We start from the raw sequence: 26,366 nt of genomic DNA on the forward strand, positions 1-26,366 counted from the left end.
GGAAACAGAGTATTGAGTACTTAGGCAAGAAGAAGTTATTTAAATGGAGAAAAGAAGTCTGTCAAAACGTTATTCTGTGGCTGAGCAAACAAGGAAATCCATCACCTCTGAAACATCTATACTTATTAGAATTATAGTATATTTTTAAGTGAAACTGAGTGCAGAATTCTGTACAACTCACAGTTTTTATTAAAGATAATAGTGAATGGACATTTTCACTTTTCACCTCTCGCTCAACGCTCACTGCAATCAAGAAGGAATGCAAAATGGTAAGTGGGTGTGTGTTAGATCCTCACTCCTATACCCACTCACCTAATATTTAATAAAGAGCTGGCTCCATTCAAAGAGTAATTGTCCCAAAGAATCCAGCACACCTATCCCTAATTACTGAAAGGGAGAAAGACAAAACGAACACAAGTCAAACATTCCTGAAAGCTTTCTCATGGAAATTAAAGAAAAATTCAGACAAATAATGGTTCAGAGTTTGAATCCATAAACAACATGTTCTCTAATGGTAAACCTCAAAGAAGGGATAACAGTCAAAGAAGAGGTTCTAAGACAAGAAGAAGAACTTTTTTAAAAAGCACGGTGGCAGAACTTAGGAAGGAGATGGAAAATAAAAATGTTATGTAGAGATGAAAAACCTATTATAGCTAACAGGTAGTAATAATTGAACAGGTAATAATGACTACCTGGAATTGCATATCGTAAATGCATGCTCTGTCTAGGAAAATTTAATAAAGATAATAGGAAGACATATCTTGGTAAAGTTATTTAACTTTGAAGAAAATGAAATGATTTATGACCGTCACAGCAAAAGCAATGATTTCTATCTGGCAACACTCAGTTCATGACAGTGATGTATCTTCTGAGGGAAAAATAAGTGTGACCTAAGACTCTTACCAAGTTCAGCAAATATATTTTTTGTATTTTCAAGCAGGTTGAACTTGGGCTGTCACTCCCCTGAGACCTTCTTGCAGGCTGTGGTAGGGAGGGAACACTAACTAAAGATGATATCCAACTGACAGAGGGATAAAGATGAGCCTAAACGAACTTAGAAATGACAAGATTTTGGCAAAAAGGGAGCAGGTATTGAAACTATCTAAATGTAGAACTAAGACTAGTGATGGGAAATATGGTTACAGAACTTTCTTGTAAATGTTTGAACCTTATCAATAATATAACAAATCAGAAGGTGGGGAAAAACTGTATATGTACTGACTTCCGTAGCATGAAGCCATTATATGTGATCCAAAATGAAAATATGTCATCATTTTAATAAGTAAACTCTCAATATCTTTATACACAATTTTCTTAATTTAAAAGATCTTTTTAAGAACTAATATCTCATGTGGTGATGAAACATTTGAACTGCAGTGATTCATTTCATTTTAATTTCTTTTTCTTCAAAGTTTGAATGAAGTTAAATTTACTACTTTTATTAAAATCATAAGTATGGCATAACCTAGCTTTTGTCTATATATTCAGCTATTGAATCATTCCTCTGGGTACATATAAGCATAATGAGATGTGCAGAATCGTGTGTACCAAATGTTTCAGGGTAATGGGCTTCAGGGTAATTTATTTCTCTCTCGGTTATACTTTTCTGATTGCCTGAGTTTGAAAACTGTACCATATTTACAAAAAAGAATAACATCATTTTTGTCTTTGAAAAGAAAATTCTGAGGCGATATGGGGATATATGTATATGTATAGCTGATTCACTTCGTTATACTGCAGAAACTAACACACCATTGTAAAGCAATTATACTCCAATAAAGATGTTAAAAAGAAAAGAAAAGAAAAGAAAATTCTGACCATTAAAGGCAGTGAAAGACTTTGGCTGCTACCCACAATGACCTCGTTTATCTAGAACTTCATTCTCATTGCCGAAGAATTTCTCAGGAACCAGTATTTTAGGGAAGAGGCATCACTCTGCCAGGAGAAATGGCTCATGAGTGTGTCCTTGTCTCCTTTTTCATTAGGTGGAGCAAGGAGCTTGTTCTATTCTTTATGTGTTTATGTGATTCAGAAAAGGATTTAAAAAGAGAGAGAGAGTAATCACTGCTCTGTGAGAGTAGATAATTTAGATTTCATAAATTTCAGAAAAGAATATTTGAAAAGAAACTTGCCATGGTGGAGTTCTTACATGCCTGTGAATGCGGACAGTGGGCAGGAATACAGGGCCGTTTGTGTCACTGACAGGGCCCCAGGCTCAGTTCCAAAGACAAACAGTCCTGGGATCATAGCCAGACTGTGAACCTAAATGGGTAGCCTTGGGCAGGTTACATATTATACTTTTTTACTTTTGAGTGAAGTTTGTTTCTAAGCAAAAAATGAAATTTTAACAAAAGTTTAAATTATATCTACCCAAAGAATTTAATGCTGAGAATAGAGTGTAGCATTAAAAGCACAAGCGTTAGCATCAGGGAAAAGTGGTTCAAATCCCAGATATGCCTGTTATACTAGTCAGACTGCCTTGAGCAGCTCCCTTAATATCACTGAGCCTCAATTTCCTCATCTGTAAAATGGGATGAAAATAACGGTACCTACCTCCTAAGGTTATTATGATAATTAAATGAGATAAAGCTTTCAAATCCTAAGCAGCAGTCCAAGCGCATAATAGGCACTTGATAAATATTTCCTGCCGTTACCAGAAATCAGAGGCCACTGAGGGCCCCGCATGACTTTTTGACATGCATGAACATCATTACTGTAGTATTTATTGAATGATTCATGTCTATCAGCTTGTCAGACTTACAAAGCATTTTGTCCAGAATTCAGTAAAGAGCGTTTCTCCTTCATTGACATCTGTCATGGGAAGCTGCCTTGCCCTTGGCAAAGTCAGGAAATTTGAGGAGAAAAGGTCAAATAGGGGATGGCAATATTTTTCAAACCACAAGTCAAGACCTGTTGGTGGGCCATGAAGTCAATTTTGAGGGACATAACTAGCATCTTTTTTTTTTTTTTTTTGCGGTACACGGGCCTCTCACTGTTGTGGCCTCTCCCGTTGCGGAGCACAGGCTCCGGACGCGCAGGCTCAGCGGCCATGGCTCACGGGCCCAGCCGCTCCGTGGCATGTGGGATCTTCCCGGACCGGGGCACGAACCCGTGTCCCCTGCATCGGCAGGCGGACTCCCAACCACTGCGGGAAGCCCTAGCATCTTTTTTTTAACGGGAAGGATTAGAATGGTGTGGAGTGGATTAGAATGGAAAATAACTAAGTGCCTGGCATGTTGTAAAGTTTAGGTATTATCTTCCAAGACCTTTGTTTTAGTATGTTGGATATATGTGTGAACTGGGTCACACTGTGAAATGTATTTCTTTCTATGGCTCACAGTCAATAAAAAGTTTGAAAGCCCCTCAGCATGGTGATTACTTGAATGGAGAAATTGTTCAACAAGATCTAACTATATTTCTAATATAGTTAGTTTTCTGGTAGCTATGGTACTTATGAAACAGGAGACATTTACTTTCAAGACTCTGCTGCCATATTTTGAAAAGAGAAGATACCCTTAAGCTTTGGCAACACTTGATAAAGTTGACATTTCCTCCTTCTCAACACCCAGTCTTCCCTTGACTTTTGTGATGTCTGTTTTTCCTTCTCCCTCTTTACCTGCTATTTCTAAGTGTACTTTGTATCTCACCTTTATTTTTTTAAGAAATTTATTTATTTTATTTATTTATTATTTTTGGCTGCGTTGGGTCTTCGTTGCTGCACGTGGGCTCTTCTCTAGTTGCGGTGAGCGGGGGCTACTGTTCGTTGTGGTGCGCGGGCTTCTCTTGTTACGGAGCATGGGCTCTAGGCATGTGGGCTTCAGTAGTTGTGGTACACGGACACAGTAGTTGTGGCTTGCGGGCTCTAGAGCGCAGGCTCAGTAGTTGTGACGCACGGGCTTAATTGCTCCGTGGCATGTGGGATCTTCCCGGACCAGGGATTGAACCCATGTCCCCTGCATTGGCAGGCGGACTGTCAACCACTGCGCCACCAGGGCAGTCCCTGTATCTCACCTTTAAATCTTGCTGCTCCTGAAATTTTATCCTAGGCTTTGCTTTGTCTCCATGGGTAATTTCATTCATGCCTGTGCCTTCCATGAGCAGCTTTATGCCATAGATTTCAAAATCCCTACCTCCCACTCACCCCTTTCTCCTGAGCTCCAGCGCCTTCTGAGCATCCGCATTTGGATACCTTTTACGTATCTTAAGCTCAAAATGTCAAAAACTAAATTCATTATCTTTCCCTCCCCCCTCCTCTCCCCATTTCCCAAACCCACTCTTCTTCCGCATTCCTGATCTTGGTAGATGTTACCACCATTCCACCCAACTAGCCCGGACAGAAAGAGACATCATCCTTAACACCTTCTTTTCCCTCATCTCTCTCATGCACTCAATCACCAAGTCTTGTCTCCTAATATTTTTTCCTTTTGTCCTGTCATTCATTCCACTGCCACCATCCTTGTGCAAGCCACCTACCTCTTCCACCTGGACCACTCTAGCATTCTCTCAACTGCTCCCCAGTCAGCCACCCTTGACCCATTACATTCTCTACGCTACCACCAGAGTTAGCTGTCTAAAAGCCCGACACACCTGCTTTAATCCTTTCAGTAGCCTCTCACGCAACCCTGTCTCTTTCACCTGGCTCTTCCCATGTCACTTAAACTCTCAATACCTCAGTCTCTTCCACCTGAGAAATGCTAAAATATTTCCCACCTCCTATTTTCTATGGGTGCTATGTTTTTAATAAAGGAGAGGAAAAACAGATGTGAACAACCTAGTTAATATCATCATCATCACTATGATCATTGAAAATGCTGATTTCGGAATGCACTCCAACCTAGTGAATTTTCCCCAGAACCCTTGAGGGCAAGTATATTTTTAAATTTTATGAGAATGTCAAGAAGAATTTCCAAGGAAAAAAATGACTAATTTTTCTTAAAACAATCCATCCAAAAAAAAAAAAGACGCATCAAACTGACCTTGGTATGCATGTGGGCTAAAAATTTACATAGAAGAATTGATCACACAATCTGTAAAATGTTTACTGTGGGCCAAGCCTAATAATAAAATACATGCTTTCAAAATGTACTGTCCACATTATAATTCACAGAAAAGAAAGGTGATTATAGAAACTCTGACTCATGTTCCTGACAGCTAATGAAAAAATTTGCCAGCAGCAAAATTAGATTCTTTTTTATCTCAGTGACAAGCACTTTTGTTGTTCTGAAGAGAAGGTCTTAAGTTCCATTCAGTTTTATATAATAACTGTTTTGTTTTTTTTTCCTACTGTAAAGCATAGAGAGCACCTCACTGTTAATTCACAGTTTCCTTCTCAGCAGATATGGGCAAAAGAAATGGCTGAATAAATCCGAATGCAGAAATATCAGTAGGACCTACTGTGATCTCTCTGCTGAAACTTCTGACTACGAACGTCAATATTATGCCAAAGCTAAGGCCATCTGGGGAACGAATTGTTCTAAATGGGCAGAAACTGGACGATTCTATCCTCTTTTAGAAAGTAAGTAACACAGTTGTTTGTTAAACATGTATCAATATCAAGTTCATCTGACTCCCTAATGTAACAGTCTCTGCCTCATAGACAGCCTTGTCGAGGCCAGCGCTCTGCACTCTGTCGATCAGGTGAAGTGACCAGCCCAAGGTACTTCACCTTGCTGCATCTCAGAGTCTCATCTTTAGAATGAAAGTTTTGGCCAAGTGTCTCTAAGATTGCTCCCGGATCCAGAATTGACGCTAGATGCCAATAATTTTTTTTTTCTTTTTTTGCGGTACGCGGGCCTCTCACTGTTGTGGCCTCTCCTGTGCAGAGCACAGGCTCCGGACGCGCAGGCTCAGCGGCCGTGGCTCACGGGCCCAGCCGCTCCGCGGCATGTGGGATCTTCCCAGACCGGGGCACGAACCCGTGTCCCCTGCATCGGCAGGCGGACTCTCAACCACTGCGCCACCAGGGAAGCCCATGCAAACACTTTTAATTATATTTACTGTCATCTAGTACTGTTTAGCCATGTGACTAGGAACTACATGTGACTAAGTAAATTTGCTGCTTTAACGTTCTATCAGTGTGTGACATGATTGTTTCAAGATTCGGTATCACTTGGGCCCACCTAGAGCATTCTGAGGCATCTCAGATAAGAGGGTGGGCTTTAGAGCTTTGATCCCAGTAGGATTATATTGTTTCATCCGAGGTGATTTCTACATCTGAACATGATCATTCCCTCTCCCCTCCCCTTTAAGCACAAATTGGCCCACCAGAGGTTGCTTTGACTACTGATGAGAAATCCATATCTATTGTTCTGACGGCTCCAAAGAAGTGGAAGAAAAACCCAGAAGAAAGCTCTATTTCCCTGGAACAAATATACTCTAATCTGAAGTATAATGTGTCCATACATAATACTAAATCAAATAGAACGGTAAGCCTGAAATGGAATGGGGACCTATCATTTGTGTCACTTTTTGCAGCTAATGCTGGAACACACAGCCCTGATGCTTAAATTCTCGGCATGTGAATCTGGGAAGGTGTGACATTCAAAAGTGTCGCCATACAAGATACAGTTGAAGCTGATGTGTAGAAATTTTCAAAACTGCCTTCAGATTTCCTTTACAGAAAGTCTCTGCTATGATGTTGCTGTGGGTGTGTAGAGCAATTGTCCACCTCACTTTGATGGAGAGTTTTTACTTGCTTAACATCTGTCAGTCACTCTCCAAGAAAGAAAAACATATCAGCAAGAACCCAGGACAAAGTGGAAGAAGAAATCCCTCCTCATGTCATTATTTAGAATTGTTCCCACAATTTGCCCAGTCCCTAACTGGGACTGCCAAGCTGAAGGAAAAGGATGTTTAAAAAAAAAAAAGCTCTTAGTGATAGTAAAGGACTTACTGGTACCTCAGTCTTCTGTTTCCTTCTAAAGTTACTTGTCTGGGGTGGTGCTGGAAATCTCTGGCTCTAACTGCTCTTCGCAATCCCCTATCCTAGTGGTCCCAGTGTGTGACAAACCGAACGCTGGTATTCGGCTGGCTGGAGCCGGACACTCTGTACTGCGTCCTCGTGGAGTCCTTCGTCCCAGGCCCTCCTCGCCTTGTTCAGCCGTCTGAGAAGAAGTGTGTCAGTACTTTGAAAGGTAAGCTTTGAGAATCTCAGCTGGTCTGAGGTAGGAAATCTGCTAAAACTAGAAGGAAGGATGGTGGTGTAGACAAGGTTTTGAAAATCCGTGTCTACCAGAAACAGGCTGAAGTGCAGGCAGAAACAACCACCACCAGAAATGCACTGAGCAGCCCGGGACTCTACCATTGAACTTGGCTCACAGTAGGGAGTGTTTTCACCTCCTAGGGCACTCTTAGCACCAGTCCAACAAGACTCTACCTTGGGAAAGAAAAATTATAGGAATTTTTACACACACGGCTTTTCTTCTTTCAAACTATAATCACTCTGATCAGTAGAAGTTCTGTGGTCTTTAAGAACATCACATGAGTTTATTCCTAGGAACAAAGCAGTATCCTAAAAACACGTTACGACAGAGTCTTTTGCTCCCCCTCGGGAATACAAATTATAGGCGCTGCAGGTTGTGTTCAGATATCACTCACTGTGCAAGGCTGTGCAAGGGCCTGGGATCAGCAAATCAGTTACTACTCCCTCACTCTTATAGTTGCTTCTCTCTCTTTCCTTTTATTTGTCTCCTCGTGTTTTCTGAACTTGGCTGCCAAGGAAGTGTGGTTGAAGATTCTCGTTCCTGTTAGGAGACTAGAGTTATAGGAGCTTGGCGTTTGTTTAATTGTTCTCCCCTGAGGGTGGTAAGACCCTGAACTCAAAACCTAAAAATTGAAAATAAATCCTAAAGTTTACCTTCATTGAATGGCTCTTCATCCATTCTTGTTTCTCTCTTCCAAATGTGCTGGCCTTCCAAACGTCACAATCATTTTCCCCAAGACTTGGTTCCGTCACCAGCTATGGGACAGGGATGCTGACAGAACCCCTGTTTTCCTCTCCCCTCAAGCCTCCCACATTTCGAGATGAAACTGTCCTAAGGATTAAAAAGGGAATTTTGTGAATACATATCAGAAGTGAAAAGCTTTATTTTTGAATCTCCATCATTATCATACCTTTCCCTTTAAAATGAAGGGTTCTCTACCATATGTCAAATATCAATAAAATTAAAATGCAAGGCAAGCAAAAGGCAAAGCAAAGCAGATTGAGGAAATCATTTTTGTATTTGGAAAAGTGCTCTGTTTACTAACAGCTTGATCAGTGGGCAAATGGTAGGAATGAATTCCCAGTGGAAATCATTTAAGCCATTGGCAGAGCTAAAGCAACTAAAGTACAGATTAAATGAAATACTTCCCAGTAAGCAGAAGGAGCTGACCTTCTCACTAGTCCTGGAACGGTAATAACAAGGTACCATTTCATGGTCTGACCTTTCTTGATATCCCAGCTGTTAGAGCACCCCAGATACCTTTCCAAGACACAATTATGAGGGTCTACTTTTTCAAAAACTCACTATTACCTCTTTGGGGACTATTCTTTGAAATATTTCTGCTCTCCACAATCCCCCAATTCCTAAAATACAGATACAGTTTATTAGTTGGTTGTTGCAAACATGTGCTGGTGTATACTAAGTGCCTTCAGTCATTGTTGTCATGGCTCTGTTTATCAGGATGAGTTTGGTCCAGAGGCCAGGGATTGTATTAAGAGGACTGGATTGATTGGGATTGACATATACACACTACTATATGTAAAAGAGATAACTAATAAGGACCTACTGTATAGCACAGGGAACTCTACTCAGTACTCTATAATGACCTATATGTGAAAAGAATCTAAAAAAGAGTGGATATATGTATAAGTATAACTGATCACTTTGGTGTACACCTGAAACTAACACAACATTGTAAATCAACTATACTCCAATAAAAATTAAAAAAAAAAAAAGGACTGGACTGAGTTGTAGCCTGAAGTAGGGGCAGGTGATGCTCAGCCATCTGCAACATCTGCATTATTGGCATCTTTCTATGTGGAACCTGTTGACAGATGTGCTCTTTGGGATGGAAGAGCCTGCAGCTGGACCCCCATACCTGGGCTTTTCCCACTGGCTATTGTTGACCAGAAGTCCATGATACTTCTGTTTCCACTCTTTAACTAGACAGTTGACCAGACAGTAACTTAGCTGCTCTCTCCCAGGACTAGGCATCAAGAGTACCCAACGTCTGCAATGGGTTAGAATACTCCCACGACACGCCTGCTGATTGTATTAGTATGTAAGGAATGCCCTAGAACTTCTGTCATTTGTGCTAAATGCTGTAGTAGTCAGGGTTCTCCATAGAACACAATATACATAATCTTTATGTATAAATGTACACACACACACACACACACACACACACACACACACACACACACATCAAGACGGAGATAGAGACTTATTTTAAGGACCTGGCTCACATGATTTTGGAGGTTGGTAAGTTAAAAGTCTGCAAGGCTGGAGACCTAAGGAAGAATTTAGGGTGCAGTTCTTATCTGAAGGTGATCAGCTGGCAGAATTCACTCTTCTGGGACATGATCAGTCTTTTTTCTATCAAAGCCTTCAACTGATTGGATGAGGCTCACCCTCATTATAGAGGGCAATCTGCTTTACTCATGTCTACTAATGTAAATGCTAATCTCATCTAAAAAATGCTTTCACAGAAACATCTAGAATAATGTTGGACCAATTAACTGGGTACTGTGGCCTAGCCAGATGGACACATAAATTTAACCTTCACGATTTACAAGTACTCCACAGGAGCTTAACAAATATAAATTAGTCACAATGAGTCCTATCTATCAAGCATATAGTCTGATCCATGGTGATCCAGGGCTACTTTTCTTAAAACTACTCACCAGATCTTTTCATTTCTCTATGGACTTTTAAACTCATCATGAACCTACGGCACAGCAGGACCACGGAGGGAGTTACTGCCATTCTCAGCACACACCAGCTCAGCTGCCTCTCCACACATCCCCAAGCTCCAGACCTACCAGAAAGCCTGGCCAGCTGTGTAAGGATGATTCTGTTTGTCACACAGAAGATGATGCCATACATTCGTGGCAAGGTCCTGAATAGGTGGAAAAGATTGAGTCAAATGAGGGGCGTGGAAACGTGGGGCAGCTTAATGGGATCTTCACAAGAAGGTTTTGTTGTTTGGTTTGAAGTGCTGTGAGTTACTTGAGTATCAGGCACACTTTTCTGCAAATAGAAGAACCGGCATGAATCTCATAGCCAGATGTAAAATGCTGGAATATCTGCTGACCTGGGTTGTTAAGGCATCCTTGCTGTAAAGGTTGGAGACAAGTCCAGATGATTCCTGAAGCCCATCTATTGTCAGAGAGAGTAAGAATTCTGAGATCCCTTCTAACATTTAGCTCAAGCTTCTCAATTTATAAATGAGAAAACTGAATTCCCAAAAGTAACTGATCTCTCCAAAGCTTCTTGACGTTACCAGTGTTTTCCCACCACACCAAATCACAGCTGTCTACCCCACCCTACTTTTCTTTTTACAGATCAAACATCAACACTGAAGGTTAAAGTCATCTTCTGCTATGTTTTGCCCATATCTGTTACTGTGTTTATTTTTTCTGTGATGTGCTACTCCATGTACAGATATACCTACGTCGGCAAAGAGAAACACCCAGCAAATCTGGTGAGTGCCTAGAGTGGTAGGAGGCTTTATAACACACCCAGGAAGATAGAAAAGGAGGTTCTAGAACAGATACCGTTCCTTTTATGGGCAGAGTGAGTTTCAAGTTAAAGAGTTGATGAATTAAAAACACTTTCTGTACTAGACTAACTCAGTACCATAACCAAAGAGAAAGATTCCTTAACTTTTGACAAAGATTTTATATTTATGGAACAGATCAGACTAGGTCTTGAGGTACACAGATAAATTGTCATGACCCATGCCCCTCCGAAGGCTTAAGTCTAGTTGGGGACTAGAAGTTTTAAAGGATATGTGAAGACTAAGATGAAAGTGGGTTCTAGGGACTCTTGCGGGTACAGGAAGGGTGCTGGCACCCTACGTGGAGGATCGGAAGTTTCATGCTTGGGCTTGGTCGTGAAAGTTCAGTAAGAGTTAGGGCACCTACCTCAAGCGGAAGAAACAGCAGGGGCAAAGGTAGGAGGATGTTTGGGAAAACATATAATATTGCAAAACCATGAGGTTCCTGATGAGAAGCTATGAAAGAAGAGACTGGAGGGTGAGGGGGTAAGGCCAGATAATGGGAGAATTGGGGAGCTATTCTAAGGACCTTGGACTTCATTGTGTTTGCAAAACTCTGTAGGGTTTTGAGCTAGGATCATTATGGTCAAGATTGAGTTTTAGATACAACTGGATAGTGTTAAAGACAACTTCAGGGGGAGGAAGACTAGAAACAAACAAACAAACAAACCCAGCTAGGAGACTGTGGGAGTTGTCCAGGAGAGAGAAGATGAGAGTCTAAAAGAGGAGAGGGGGATATAGGGCTGGAGACAGACACGGAATGGAAACACGTTTAGGGGGAAAGCGGCCAGGGCTTAATCATTCACAGCAAGGAGAAGCAAGAAAGTAAAAGAAGGAACAAACCTTATGCTTCTGGACCATGTACTGGAGGTTTCCCAAGGCTGAGCATATTTTAACAATCAAAAACTATTTCTTTGGGAATTATCAAAATACGTGTTCACGTGTACACGATACATACATGCATTCCTGTTAGTTCTGTTTTTAAATGTTTCTATTATTCTGCCTTCATTTAGGTTTCAGAGTTAGCTTTTCAATGACGTAGGGAGACCTTTCCTAGGAGGAAAAAGCACAGGAGAACTGACAGCCTGTGACTTTCTGAAACCCACATTTTTGTAAAAGAAAGATGCTGAAGTTCCTATTTTGTAGTTAAATGAAATCACATCATAGGGTGGATAATGAGAATTGTAACATAACTCATCATTGACAATCTAAACAGGCACCTTCCATGTATTGCCAGCAAAACTTTAACCTTAAACAAGTTTTCCTGACATGATTTAGAGTTTCTCTCTCTGCTATAAATTGGCAGGTGAATTTCCATTTTGGGCCCTATTATAGCGTGATTAGTTTGGTGTATGGGGGAAGTAAGTAAAACCATCTCTATTCATGTGCTTGTTTCTCTTTTTACACCTAGTTTTCATGCCCTCCCACATTTCCTGTCCAGCGTATATGCAAAAAAGAGCTGGTAGCCCAGAGGATGGCTTATTGATAAACACATAGTACACTGTAATTAATAAAGCAATTTCAAAAACTCTCAGTCTTCACCACTCCTGACACAGCAGAAATTCTGATTTTACAGAATTTAAAAAAGGAGGCTCAAGAAATTAAATAAGCCCCCTGAATTCCCTCAGCCAGTTAGAGGAAGAGGCGGTCACACCCGATCCTTGGACTGGATCAGGACCACCCAGGGAACCACTCTTCACTGCCATATGCATGTCGTGCATCTTGGGTCTCTTGCCTCAAGGTGAGGGAGTTTTCCGCGTATTCCAAACATAACTTTCACTTCCATGAGTTGGTAAGAATAGGCCTTTACAACTATCTGGGGACGGTATAAATTCTAACTAACAGCTGGTTTTATTGGTTTGTTTGTTTGTTTTTATAATATCTTTATTGGAGCTCAATTGCCCTACAATGGTGTGTCGGTTTCTGCTTTATGACAAAGCGAGTCAGCTATACATATACATATATCCCCATATCCCCTCCTTCTTGCGTCTCCCACCCACCCTCCCCATCCCACCCCTCTAGGTTGTCACAAAGCACCAAGCTGATCTCCCTGTGCTATGTGGCTGCTTCCCACTAGCTATCGATTTTACGTTTGGTAGTGTATATATGTTCATGCCACTCTCTCACTGCGTCCCAGCTTACCCTTCCCCCTCCCCATGTCCTCAAGTCCATTCTCTACATCTGCGTCTTTATTCCTGTCCTGCCCCTAGGTTCTTCAGAACCTTTTTTTTTTTTTAGATTCCATATATGTGTGTTAGCATACGGTATTTGTTTTTCTCTTTCTGACTTACTTCACTCTGTATGACAGACTCTAGGTCCATCCACCTCACTACAAATAACTCAATTTCGTTTCTTTTTATGGCTGAGTGATATTCCATTGTATATATGTGCCACATCTTCTTTATCCATTCATCTGTTGATGGACACTTAGGTTGCTTCCATGTCCTGGCTATTGTAAATAGAGCTGCAATGAACATTGTGGTACATGACTCTTTTTGAATTATGGTTTTCTCAGGGTATATGCCCAGGAGTGGGATTGCTGGGTCATATGGTAGTTCTATTTTTAGTTTTTAAGGAACCTCCATACTGGTCTCCATAGTGGTTGTATCAATTTACATTCTCACCAACAGTGCATAGGGTTCCCCTTTCTCCACACCCTCCTCAGCATTTATTGTTTGTAGATTTTTTGTTGATGGCCATTCTGCCTGGTGTGAGGTGATACCTCATTGTAGTTTTGATTTGCATTTCTCTAATGATTAGTGATCTAACAGCTGTTTTTAATGTCTCTCTAAAGTGAAAAGATGAAAACCATTCTCTTCTCTCTTTATAGATTTTGATTTATGGAAATGAATTTGACAAAAGAGTCTTTGTACCTGCTGAAAAAGTTGTGATTAACTTTATCACCCTCAATATTTTGGAGGATTCTAAAACTGCTCATAAGGATATAAGTGTAATGGAAAAAAGCAATGATGCCTCAGACCTGAATGAGCCCAGCAAGGACCAGGAGCCCCATCAGGAGGAAGTGGAGGTGAAACACCTGGGATATGCTTCACATGTGGTGGACATTGTGTATGACCCTGAGAAAAGCACCCAAGGGACTTCCTTAAGCCAGCAAGAGCCACCCAGCAGGACAATGCCCACAGATAAAACAGTCATCGAATATGAATGTGATGTAAGAACTAGTGACATTTCTGTGGGGCCTGGAGACCAGGAGTTCAATTTGCAGGAGGAAGTGTCCCTACAAGGAAAGTTATCTGAGCAACAGGCAACTTTAGCAGACTTGGGTCCACAAACACTACCATATTCATGTACCCCTCAGCTCAGAGACTTGGACCACCTGCCGCAGGGGCATGTGGACACAGAGGAGGGGCCAGAGGCAGAACCGTCAACCACACTGGTCGATTGGGACCCTCGGACTGGCAGGCTGTGTATACCTTCATTATCCAGCTTTGAACATGACTCAGAGAGATGTAAGCATCCTGAGTCTGAGGGACTCGAGGAGGAGGGCCTCTTATCTAGACTCTACCAGGATCGGGCTCCAGACAAGACACTGGAGGAACATGAAGCCTATCTCATGCAGTTTATGGAGGAATGGGGATTATATGTACAAATGGAAGAATAACACTCAAACGTCCCTTTGCCAGACCTCTACTGTTACAAAACACGTGAGTGCAAACAGATAAGTGACCGAATAATAAAGTACCAGAGACAGAAGTTTACTCGGATTTCTGTGTCAGTGAGAATTACTTATTCCTTCTATTTTCATAGTGCTTGTTTCATTCCGCCTCCTGTGGGTGCTGGGTTGTGCATGCGGGTCTCCCGCACTGATGGTGGGCACCCAGAGTGCAGTGGCTGACCCTCTTTGTACCCAGTAAGTATTCAAAAATGTTGGCCAACTTGGATGCAGAATTTATTCAGGTGGGTGTACTGTGGCCTCTTTATTTATGATTTTCTAACAAGCACTTGTACAATTATTTTCTGGGCCCTTACCAAGCGTATAGCACTGTAAAAAAATACTTCATGAAGACCATTCATTGTATAAGTGCTACTTTTGTAGAATTTGGTTTATTGCCAGAATGATGAGATACTTTAAACATGCAAATACCACTAAGTGGGTGGGAAGTGGTCACATTTAAAGACCTAACCCACTGTTCAATCATAATAATCCATGTTCAGAGTGAATAAATCAGGCACAGATCTTGATGTCATATGCTTTGGGCTACTTTAAGTGGCCATATTAATACTTTAGGAGAAGTTCTCGAGTGTAAACATAAATTGTTGTTATTAGTTTATAGTCAGAAAATGTCCTCTCGCCTTCCCTGGTGGCATAGTGGTTGGGAATCCGCCTGCCAATTCAGGGGACACAGGTTCGAGCCCTGGTCCGGGAAGATCCCACATGCCACGGAGCAACTAAGCCCCTGCACCACAACTACTGAGTCTGCGCTCTAGAGCCCGCGAGCCACAACTACTGAAGCTTGTGCGCCTAGAGCCTGTGCTCCGCAACAAGAGAAGCCACCACAATGAGAGGCCTGCGCACCACAACCAAGAGTAGCCCCCGCTCGCTGCAGCTAGAGAAAGCCCGCACGCAGCAACAAAGACCCAAGGCAGCCAAAAATAAATAAATAAATAAATAAATAAATTTTAAAATGTCCTCTCAATAACTAGCAGAGGCTTTTTAGTAGGGAATTAACCTGAAAAAAAAATGCCACATTTTATAATAGAACAGTACATTTATTTCTGGAAATGTGTTTTTCAAAAGATATTTAGATAATCTATAAACTAGAACATGTTTAGTAGCTGAATCACTGTTACTATTATAATATTAAATATTCTATTTGAATGAGCAGTGCCTTCGAGATTCCTTGGAATATGTGTGAATGAATATCCCATATCTACATAATCTTAAAATCAATAAATAAAGACATACAAAAGAGATAAGTTGAGTTTATATGTAAGGGAGAGTGTATTTGACATAATTTACTGTGGGAATGAAAGTATATCATAAAACAATATCACCCTAGTTAAATTCCAGTAACCATTCCCATCTCCTTCATCATTTGCTTAGAAAATTAAATTCGATAGTCACATTGTATTAAAATATGACAGAATCTGTTAAGTTGAGCCATATAAAATTGTTGATATTTGACTGTTTTTGACCTGCAGAGACAGCAATTTCGTATGATTTACCTTAGCATATGTTTGCTTTAATCATGAGCTCATGATCCATTGATGGTCTTTCAGAAACACAGATATCATCCGTATTTTCTTATTTATATTCTTGGCACAGGCAGACAACCCTGGTAAGAGAGATGGATTCTGAAGTCATGGTCTTTTCAGATTGTCCACAAATCCAAACAGCTTCTGATCTAGTGATTTAATTTAGAGCATAATTCTATTAACCAGAGTGTTCTGTTCTTCTCAATCTTTGTAAAAATAATTCTGCTAATTTTGAAGAACAAATTTATTATTAAATAAATATGTAAGAGAGAGTGTATTAAAATTTTGACATAATTTACTGTGGGAACGAACGTATATCATACAACAATACTACCCTAGCTAATTTCCACTAACTAGTCCCATCTCCTTCACCATTTGCTTCAAAACAGCCAGTTTTGAAGAACAAATTTATTATTACTATAAAGGAAATTCAGGAGTGGGAAAGAATGAGTCGCTATTAAGAGCAAAAAGAAAATAAAACGATTGATGATTGTTTGGCTTATTCATTTCATTCACAAAATACTTACTGAGCATCTACTATGTCCTACAATGTCCTCGTTGTAGGGAGGATAACAACAACCTTAGGGTTACTTTGAGGATGAAAAAGCGTTAGAACGTAGAAGGCATTTAGAACGGTGCCTGGCACATAGCGAGTGTTAGGTGTTTGTTATCGTCGTGCTTAACACCAGGAAAAGAAGCCATTTATATATAGGACTATTTTGATTCAAAGGCAGAGTTTGCCTCTCTTTGTTTCTCTTACCGAAAAGTACAAGAGTAATTTGCTTCCTACTTTATGCCTTCAGATTGAAATCCATCTGTGGTTTTGTAAAAGGGAATCTGATTCTGAGTTGCTTTCACATCTCTTATCATTCTAAGCATATCAGAAGTATTGAGCCTTTGTAAAATTTTGTTTCTTTAGTACTTTGCAACATACATAATGCACGCAGATATATATATATATATATATATTCAAATGTGAGTGTACAGTAGGTATGTCTTGTGGGGGAAAGTGACACAGTCTTCGATGCAGTCTACCTTTATGAGCAACAATCATCGTGCTTCCTGTCACCTCTGTGGCCAGAGCCTCAGCAGCTCCGAGAAGTCATCCTCTGGGGCCTCATTAGATTCCATCCCTAGGCCTGAGGTCCCAGTGGAGCTGGGAAGTTGAGGTTTCAGAATCTTTGACCAGCACCTTCATCCTTTCACCAGCTGTTCATCAGTTTTAGGATTTCACATACCTCTTCCACATTAGGTGATTTTTCCACATGAAAATGTCTGCTAGTGGCTCTATGTCCATACCCCATAAATTCTAAACAACTGGGTGAATAAAAATACCCCCTGCTACAAAGTGAATGAAACCTAGTGCCACATCCTGCACATGGGAATGAAGTAGAAGAGGGACATTTGTCCCCTCAGCCTACAACATGGGGAAGATCGGGTGCCCCCAGGCTGAGTTCACCTCAAAGGAAATCAGTGCAGGGAAAAACTATTTGTACAGCCCAGAGTGCAAGTCAGCACAGCGTGGTAAATCTAATGAGAACATCAAATAGAGGGCTACACCAGTATGGATCAGTGCACCTGGGTCATAAATCAAATTCTTTCTGGCCCACACACTGCCATCCCACATCTTGAGATGAATTTTTGCTAAATTACCTTGGAAAGAACTTTTTCTATTTCCTTTGCGGTTCCCACATTATATCTTCCATAAATCTTCTATCCACGGTTTTTCAAAGACTTTGCTCAAGAATATGTGCCTATAATTTTTTAATAAATAATGCAATAAATTAGAAGTTTGGGATTAACAGATACACACTACTATATATAAAATAGATAATCAACAAGGACCTACTATATAGCACAGGGAACTGTACTCAATATTCTATAATAACCTATATGGGGTAAGAATCTGAAAAAGAAAAAATCTGAAAAAGAAATCATATGTATATGTAAAACTGAATTCCTTTGCTGTACACCTGAAGCTAACACAACATTCTAAATCAACTATACCCCAATATGAAATAAAAATTAAATTAAAACATAAATAAATAAACATTTTTTAAATGTAAAAAAGAAGAGTGTGACTACAGACAAATTACCAGCAAGATATATTACTGCTTAGTTTCAAGCAGCCTATTGGCTAGTTGCAGTTCAGCCAATAAACTTAGAATATTTTAAAATCTAATAAATAAATAAACAGTGCAATGGTTGTGGGTATTTTAAGACTAGATTTTATTTTTTTCTGTAGAAGATAAATGTACACATAAAAAAATGTACACATACTCATTACAAACTAACTAGAGATAAAGGGGGGAAAATTTAAATTACCTGTAATACTCCCACCCAGATTTAACCACTGTACACATCTTAGGGTAGGGAAATGATTCTCAGCTGGGGGTGATTTTGTCCCCGATGGGACACCTGGCGATATCTGGAGACATTTTTGGTCGTCACAACTCTAGGGAGAGGGTGCTGCTGGCATCTAGTGGGGAGAGGCCAAGAATACTCTTCCACATCCTACGATGCCCAGGGTAGCCCCCCACAGCAAAGAGTTATCTGGCCAAAAATGTCAATAGTGCCCACACTGATAAACCCTGGTGTAGAATTTTCCAGACACTTTCAATACATTTATGTATCTATTTTTCCTCAAAAGAGGGATCCTACTGAACTTTTATAACTTGCTCTTTTCACTCACTCGAAAATATATAACTGTCTTAACTATACTTAGATTAACTTTATGAAGGACCAATCTTATTCAAACTAGAACAACTGAAATGACAGGTGATGAATTATTTTTTCTAAACTTAATGCCTTAAAACTTTTTTAGTCGAACAGCAACCAAAAGTTGGCATTATTAAGAGCAAAGTGATATGAATCCTTTAAAGAAAACTGAACCTCTCCAAAATGTTATTTCCTGGAACTCACTGCCTCTGCAGAGTGGCTGGATGACTCTTAGATGGTCGTGTATCTTCCCTTTGAGGGTGTTGGACTCCCCTGTGCTTAGTTTTGACCACCTTCCACCTTTCCTCTAAAGGTCTTCAGGATCTTCAGTGACAGATCCTTGAAGGCAATCTTGGCTTTCACTGTAAATCCTAGATAAACATTCATGTTTATCACTGAGTTTCCTCCTGATTCCTTTGCCTATGGCAGCCACAAGATTTCTTTTGTACTTTACTAGTTTTAGACTGCAACAAATCTTCCAGGTGGTTTTCATTTCTGAATGCCAGTAAAGATGGCAGGTTAAGGCTCTGAAAGCATTGCTTCATCCAAGGCTCCCTTCCAGGAGGGGTTACGTCGTGTTGGTGCCGGTTGAAGGAGTCTCCTTCTGTCCTCAGGCAAGGCTGCCTCTTCATGGGTTTCCCTAAAACCCTGTCTCTGGCACTTTGCTAAATTTGGAAACAGACGAGGTATTTTCTCCCTTACTTCCTCAACAGATTTCTTTTTGACATCTCAATCCGTCGTTCTCTAGATTAAGTGGTATTTGGTATTAAGTGGTATTAAGCCATATGTCCATCGTCTGGTGTTTGTGTTTTCACGCCCAGGCCACTGAGACAATGAACGCTGCTGGGGAGAGCTACCATCTGCCATTTGCCTGTCCCTGGAACTGACTTTTGTGGGACGTATGAATTAGCCACTGCTTTTAGAGGTCTCATAGAGTTAAGATAGTTTACGTATTCTTCCTTCTCCTCGAGTGCATTCTTCTCCAATCTGAAATGCAGACGCTTCAGAACATTTGATGTGAGAGGGGAAAAAAAATCAGTGGGAATTTTAATCCCAACCCCCCCAAAAAAGGAGGCATGGGATATTGGATCTTCATTAAATTTGTCAACTTTGTGCTTTTAAAAGAATTTCGCAGCATTTGACTAACAAAGGGATGTATGGACTGTCTACTGAAAAAAACTGCACAACCTAAAGGGTGAGAATTATATTTTATTCGGCAGACCTTCTGAGGACTGAAGCCCAGGAGGCGGCCTCTCACATAACTCTGATAGACTGTTCCGAAGAGGTAAGAGAAGAGCCAGGCTATATAAGAGTTTTTGCAGAAAAACATCAGTCATAGAATATTGAGCAGTCCCCTGTGCTATACAGTTAATTCTTTATTGGTTATCTAGTTTAAATATAGCAATGTGTACATGTCAATCCCAAACTCCCAATCTATCCCGATCTATTGAACACTGCTCAATGTTCTGTAATAACCTAAATGGGAAAAGAATTTGAAAAAGAATAGATACATGTATATGTGTAACTGAATCACTGTTGTACACCTGAAACTCACACAACATTGTTAATCAACTATGCTCCAATATAAAATAAAAATTAAAGGGCTTCCCTGGTGGCGCAGTGGTTGAGAGTCTGCCTGCTGATGAGGGGGACACGGGTTCGAGCCCTGGTCCAGGAGGATCCCACATGCCGCGGAGCAACTGGGCCCGTGAGCCACAACTACTGAGCCTGCGTGTCTGGAGCCTGTGCTCCACAACAAGAGAGGCCGCGACAGTGAGAGGCCCACGCACCGCAATGAAGAGTGGTCCCCGCTTGCCACAACTAGAGATAGGCTGTGCACAGAAACGAAGACCCAACACAGCAAAAATTAATTAATTAATTAATTAATTTAAAAAAAATTTTTAAAAAAAACACCATCAATCAGAACATCAAAAGACTACTGCTAATTAAAGAAAACCAGACATATCAAGTTAATGAATTTAGTGCTTTTCCATGTCTGGGAAGATCCAAGAGTCTGGGCTCATTGAAATCATTCCTTTGATATGCACCTTAACTATCTATGGCCAATGTCCTGCTTTTCTCCATCCTGAAACACCTCAGGATGCACCGTCAGGATATGGCAGGTGACATTTTTCATCCACATTACCTTAGGCAATTTATTTAACCTTTTGGGACCAACTTCCCTCATCTATGAAATAAGGATAATAATTGTCCCTACCTCCTAGGGTTGTGGGAGGTTTAAAGGAATCGACATATTGAAAGTTCTTAGAAGAGTGCCTGACACAAAATGAGTGTATTTATCTATCAGCGGAAGAAAGCCATGGACAGGAAGGAACTACACGTCCACATGGCAACGTGAATCTCACAGGCGTGTTGGGCAAAAATAGTGATTTCTAGAGAATATACAGAGGATAAATCCATTTACATAACATCTCGAGAAATACAAAATTAAACACTAGTCATATATACATGGTAAAGCTATAAAGAAAGGCAAGAAAATGATTAACACAAAGTTTAAGATCATGGATTCCCCCCGTGGACTGAAGGGGATGGGAGTGCACAGAGCTCACGGGAACTTCAGCGGAACTAGTAACAGTCTCCTTAAACATGGTAGAAGCAGTGTATTCCTTTGATTATTCTTCTTTAAACTGCACATATGTATTAATATATCCTCTAATGTGTGTATATTTAATTAAGGAAAACAATAATGGTACCCCAAAGCCCCTAAATTTTGTGTCATTCTCATAGGTTCCATAACCAGTGTCAGCTTTGTACCATTGGTAAAGCTATTTGGAATGATGATCGCTCTTAAACATTTTCCCTTGCAAGTCGGAAACAAGTATTTTATGACGATATTCTGTTTACCGATCTTCTTAGTTTCCCAAGATTTGATTATGCCTAAAATTTTGAACAGAAAAAACTATTGACCAATTGATTCATTGGGTTTCCGTGGTGAAGGGCGTGCCTTGGCTCGGCTGAGAACTGCCATTATTCAAAGAGTGAATACCTGAGCCCTGGCAGGAAGTGAGGAGGACACGTGATTCACACAAACTTCTGAAATGCAAGCACCTTCTCCTACTCACAGGTAATAATGAGTTAAAAAGATCTCAGGCGGGCTTTCCTGGTGGCGCAGTGGTTGAGAGTCCGCCTGCCGATGCAGGGACACGGGTTCGTGCCCCGGTCCGCGAAGATCCCACATGCCGCGGAGCGGCTGGGCCCGTGAGCCATGGCCGCTGAGCCTGCGCGTCCAGAGCCTGTGCTCCGCAACGAGAGAGGCCACAGCAGTGAGAGGCCCGCGTACCGCAAAAAAAAAAGATCTCAGGCAGGCAGGCAGGCAGTCCCACTGACAAAAATTACACAGTGTAAATAAATCCCTTCCTTATGAAGCAGCTAACAGTTGATCTCTGCTGATTTTAGGATGCAGAGAAGAAGGATTACGACTTTCAAATGCTCTGCCTTTACACTCCAGCTAACTGTTCCTTTCTGTAATAAGCTTGCCTTGGTTACACATGCTTAGTGACCATTGGCAAATAGAATGTGTTTGCTTTTCCTAAGTCCCATATTTCCAGCCAGCTTGGTGCCAGCAGCTTCCAAAATGAAAAATTTGCAAAATTACAAATTTAAACACTTTCAAGTGGAAACGCCTTTAATCCAGGCATAATGATGAACTTTAAACATTTAACTTTCCCCCAAATGAAGTATAAACAGAAGTATAATTAAGGTGTGCTAATATTTCTTCTTAGCCACCCACATGATCTTAACCCCAGTTTCAAAAACCTAGAGTGTATGTTCATTCTGAGCATCACATTTTAACAAAGCCTTGAACAACCAAAAAGCGTCTCAAAGAGAGTCCAGGAGCCAGGACATAAGGGGAAGTGTGGAGGGAATCCAGGGTTTGGTGAAGTCCAAACAGCTGCCACATGCAAAGGACTTTTCTATGAGTGAGGACATTGGCCACGTGTTTATTGCTCCAGAGAATGAAATTAGGACACATATTTGGGAGTTGCTAGAAGGCAGAGTTCGGTTCCAAGGAAGGAAGGGCTTTCTGTAATTAAGTGGCAGCTCTTAATTCATAACCATATGAGGAACTGAGTTCCCTGTCACAGGAAATGTTCAAGCATGGGCTGGTTTCTGCTGACGCTTTTGCAGAGAGGATTCCTCCATGGGGCTGGGGGTTGACATAGGTGGTCTTTAAGTTCTCTTCTGCCTCTAAATGTCTACTATGAAAAAACAATATTTGGGATCTTCTTTATTTCCCCCCATTTTCTCCTTTTTCTTCCAGGCAGTTCACTAGCTAGTCACTCATCCTGTTTTTCGTAAATTGCCGTAGACCTGCCCTTTGTGGACAGCTAAGGCGAGCCAAGTAGTGCCTTTCCCTGAATGTGATGTACAAGAGCTTAGAAATTCTTACCTGGGGGACTTCCCTGTCAGTCCAGTGATTAGGACTTTGCACTTTCACTGCCGTGGGGCTGGGTTTGATCCTTGGTTGGGGAACTAGGATACTGCAGGCCGCACTGTGCGGCCAAAAAAATATTTTTTTAATAAAAATAACAAAATAAGGGGCTTCCCTGGTTGCGCAGTGGTTGAGAGTTCACCTGCCGATGCAGCAGACACGGGTTCGTGCCCCGGTCCGGGAAGATCCCACATGCCGCGGAGCGGCTGGGCCCGTGAGCCATGGCTGCTGGGCCTGCGCGTCTGGATCCTGTGCTCCGCAACGGGAGAGGCCACAACAGTGAGAAGCCCGCGTACCGCAAAAAAAAATAATAATAAATAAATAAATAAGGAGTGAAGTGTTATATTTTTAAAAAAAGAAAAAGAAAAATTCCCACCTGAAGCATTTGGCACTAGACAGACTCTTCTGAGCTCTCTCCCTTACAAAAAAAACAGTGTGAGTCTAAAAACCAGTGTCTTTTTAAAAATTATTTCTCCTTGTCATTGCTATCCTGCCTAAGCAAGTCTCTTTTATCATTTTTTTTTCCTTAATGAAGGTTTTGGGTTGTCAGAAAAGGGAACACTTCACACAAATAAGGCTCAGAACCCATCTTGTTTCCATAAATCTCTTTCTGACTCTGAGACCAGGACCAGACAGCTATGTATCAAAGAAGTACAAATAAATGACAGGTTAAGAGTGGTTTACAATTTAAAAACATTGCCTATATCACCCTTCAACCTGAATAAATATTATCTGTTCTCCTTCCAATTATACAGAAAAGCCCAAGGTAGTTAGCACTGAAGTAGAGGTTTCTTTGCTGGAAGCATCAGAGTAAGCTGGTAAATACAACTTAGCCAGTATCTCGTTTCTTAGTGTACTCATGGTCTCAGGTATGCCTAGGTCTAAATATCATAATATCGTTCTTTTCCAACAGCTAGAGAAAGTGAGAATCGAATGAACAGAGATGGGAGGGAAGGGGGTCTCTTCATAGCGCAGCACCTTGAACAGTGCGCAGCACTCAGCTCAAGCTTGTGATGAACCAGCAAGTGCATGGGAAGGTGTGAGCAAAGACATGGGCATTTAAGGACACACTGTACTTAGTTGGGAAAGGAATGTGAATAACTCTAAAAATATTCTTACATGTAATATATTACTTAACTTCTAGAATGTAAACTCCATGAAGGCAGGGATTTTTTTTTAAGGTTTCAAATTATATTTACCTGAATTGATCAATTTGGGTCAAGTCAATGAGAATACTAGAATATATCAACACGAACTCTTTTCAAGTACGGTGAGTTGTGTTCAGTGAGGCTACATCTCAGTTTAGATCCAAAGTTAAGATCTCTGATAGTGGATTGATCAAAGCTTTGATTTTAGCAGTTTCATGAGTAAAGATGTTTCATAGGGCCAAGTGGACCAAAATATTGAAGGCAGGGATTTTGACCTTCTTTTTCACTCTATGTTCCTAGCACCTAAATAAGTGTCTATTATATAGTAGTTTCTCAGTAAATATTTGCTGATGGAAAATATGAATAAATGAATCTTGAAAATTATGTGAATTAGTGCCCAGAAATATACCCACACAAATGTAGTTTACTGATCTTTGATCCAGCCACAAAGGCAATTCAATAATTGAATTGAGAAAGGATAATGTATTCAATAAATGGTGTTGGAACAATTAGACATCCACAGGCAAAAAAAATAACCTAGACAAAGACTTTGCACCTCTCACAAAAATTAACTCAAAATGGAGCACAGACCTAAATTTAAAATGCAAAACTATGAAACTTTCAGAAGAAAACATAGTAGAATAGGTGACCTTGGGTTTAACAATGAGTTTTTAATTACCAAACCAAAAATATAATCCAGAAAGGGGTTCTTGGCCGAGGGAAGGGCAAGTGCTAAGTCTCTGGGATGTACATGTACTTGCAGTTTGAAGGGAAGGTCAGAGGAAGGCAGGTAGTACATAGTGAGCCAGGAGGAACCTGGAAGAAGATGAGGGCAGAGGGCAGGTAAAAACCAGGAGCTTTTTTTTTTTTTTAAGTGTAGTTGATTTACAATGCTGTGTTAATTTCTGCTGACAGCAAAGTGATTCGGTAATACGTATATATATAGTCTTTTTCATATTTTCTCCATTTTAGTTTATTACGGGATACTGAATACAGTTCCCTGTACTCCACAGTAGGACCTTGTTGTTTATCCATTCTGTATATGAATTTGCACCTGCTAATCCCAAACTCCCACCCCATCCCTCCCCCACATCCCGTTCCCCTTGGCAGCTACAAGTCTGTTCTCTACGTCTGTGAGTCTGTTTTCGTTTTGCAGACAAGTTCATTTGTGCCATATTTTAGATTCCACATGTAGGTGATATCATATGAAGACCATATGTGGCAGCTGTAAGACGTTTGGGTTACACTTTAATGACAATGAGAAGCCACCAGAAAGTTTTATGCAGGAGACTGATATGATGTGATGCAGTCGACAAACATCAGTTGACTGAATCTGGACGACTGTGTGCAGGTAGATAGTGGTCACCTTCACTTTAAAAAAGAGAGAAACGAAGACCCAAAACAGCCAAAAATAAAAAGTAAAAAAAAAAAAAAAAAATCCCAAAGTGAGATACAGCAACTAAAATGAAGACTCGAGATCAGAAAAACTAATATGAAGAATCAAGTAGAGGCAAAATCTTCTGTGTTGGGAGAATCAAGTCCCACTGAAGGGGGAGGCCACTTGAAGCCATGAGCAAAGCTACTGTCAAAAAGAAACTGGGTTCAGGAAATTCATCTTGCAAAAATACTTGAGCAAATGCACAGGAATATAACTATGTTCATCACTGCATTGACCATAGCAAAGATTTTTAAATAATTTGAATCTCCAACAACAAAAGATGAATTTTGTTACGTCCATACAAGGCAAAATTAGGCAACCATTAGAATCAAGGAACATGTTCATATTATATTAAGCAGGAAAATATTAAAAAGTGATGAAATGAATCACATTTTTACAAATATACATTTTTATAAATACTTTTTATAAATATGCATATAAGAATGCATTGTTTTTCCTTCTGCTTACATGTTTTCTCATTTTCATCATGGTCATGCATCACTTGTGACATTTAGAAAAGTGTGGAAGTTCTATTAGGAGCACATTCATGCTATTACCCGCACCACCCTCAAGGACAGAGAGGCCTCTAGCTATCGCATTTTTTTTTTTTTTTTTTTTTTTTTTTTTTTTT

At 40.5% G+C, this 26,366-nt stretch overlaps 1 protein-coding gene across 7 annotated transcripts in view; it reads left to right on the forward strand.

Moving 5' to 3' along the window:
• Positions 1–26,366, forward strand: part of IL20RA (interleukin 20 receptor subunit alpha) — a 55,000-nt gene that overhangs the window by 19,851 nt on the left and 8,783 nt on the right. For 3 of the 7 annotated variants that reach the window (XM_027085412.1, XM_027085432.1, XM_027085462.1), the window contains 5 exons: positions 5,337–5,515; positions 6,250–6,425; positions 6,989–7,133; positions 10,547–10,686; positions 13,592–14,486. In XM_027085412.1, the coding sequence (XP_026941213.1) occupies positions 5,337–5,515; positions 6,250–6,425; positions 6,989–7,133; positions 10,547–10,686; positions 13,592–14,383 (1,432 nt within the window). In that variant the 3' untranslated portion in view covers positions 14,384–14,486. Of the gene's footprint in view, positions 1–937; positions 1,090–5,336; positions 5,516–6,249; positions 6,426–6,988; positions 7,134–10,546; positions 10,687–13,591; positions 14,487–14,529; positions 15,126–26,366 lie in introns of those variants that run through there. The other 4 variants (XR_003428399.1, XM_027085421.1, XM_027085443.1 and 1 more) reach the window with 4 other exon arrangements.

This window comes from Aethalodelphis obliquidens, unplaced genomic scaffold (assembly GCF_003676395.1).
Source record: "Aethalodelphis obliquidens isolate GAN/ISIS:26980383/991018 unplaced genomic scaffold, ASM367639v1 scaffold3, whole genome shotgun sequence".
In the NCBI taxonomy this organism is placed as follows: domain Eukaryota; kingdom Metazoa; phylum Chordata; class Mammalia; order Artiodactyla; family Delphinidae; genus Aethalodelphis; species Aethalodelphis obliquidens.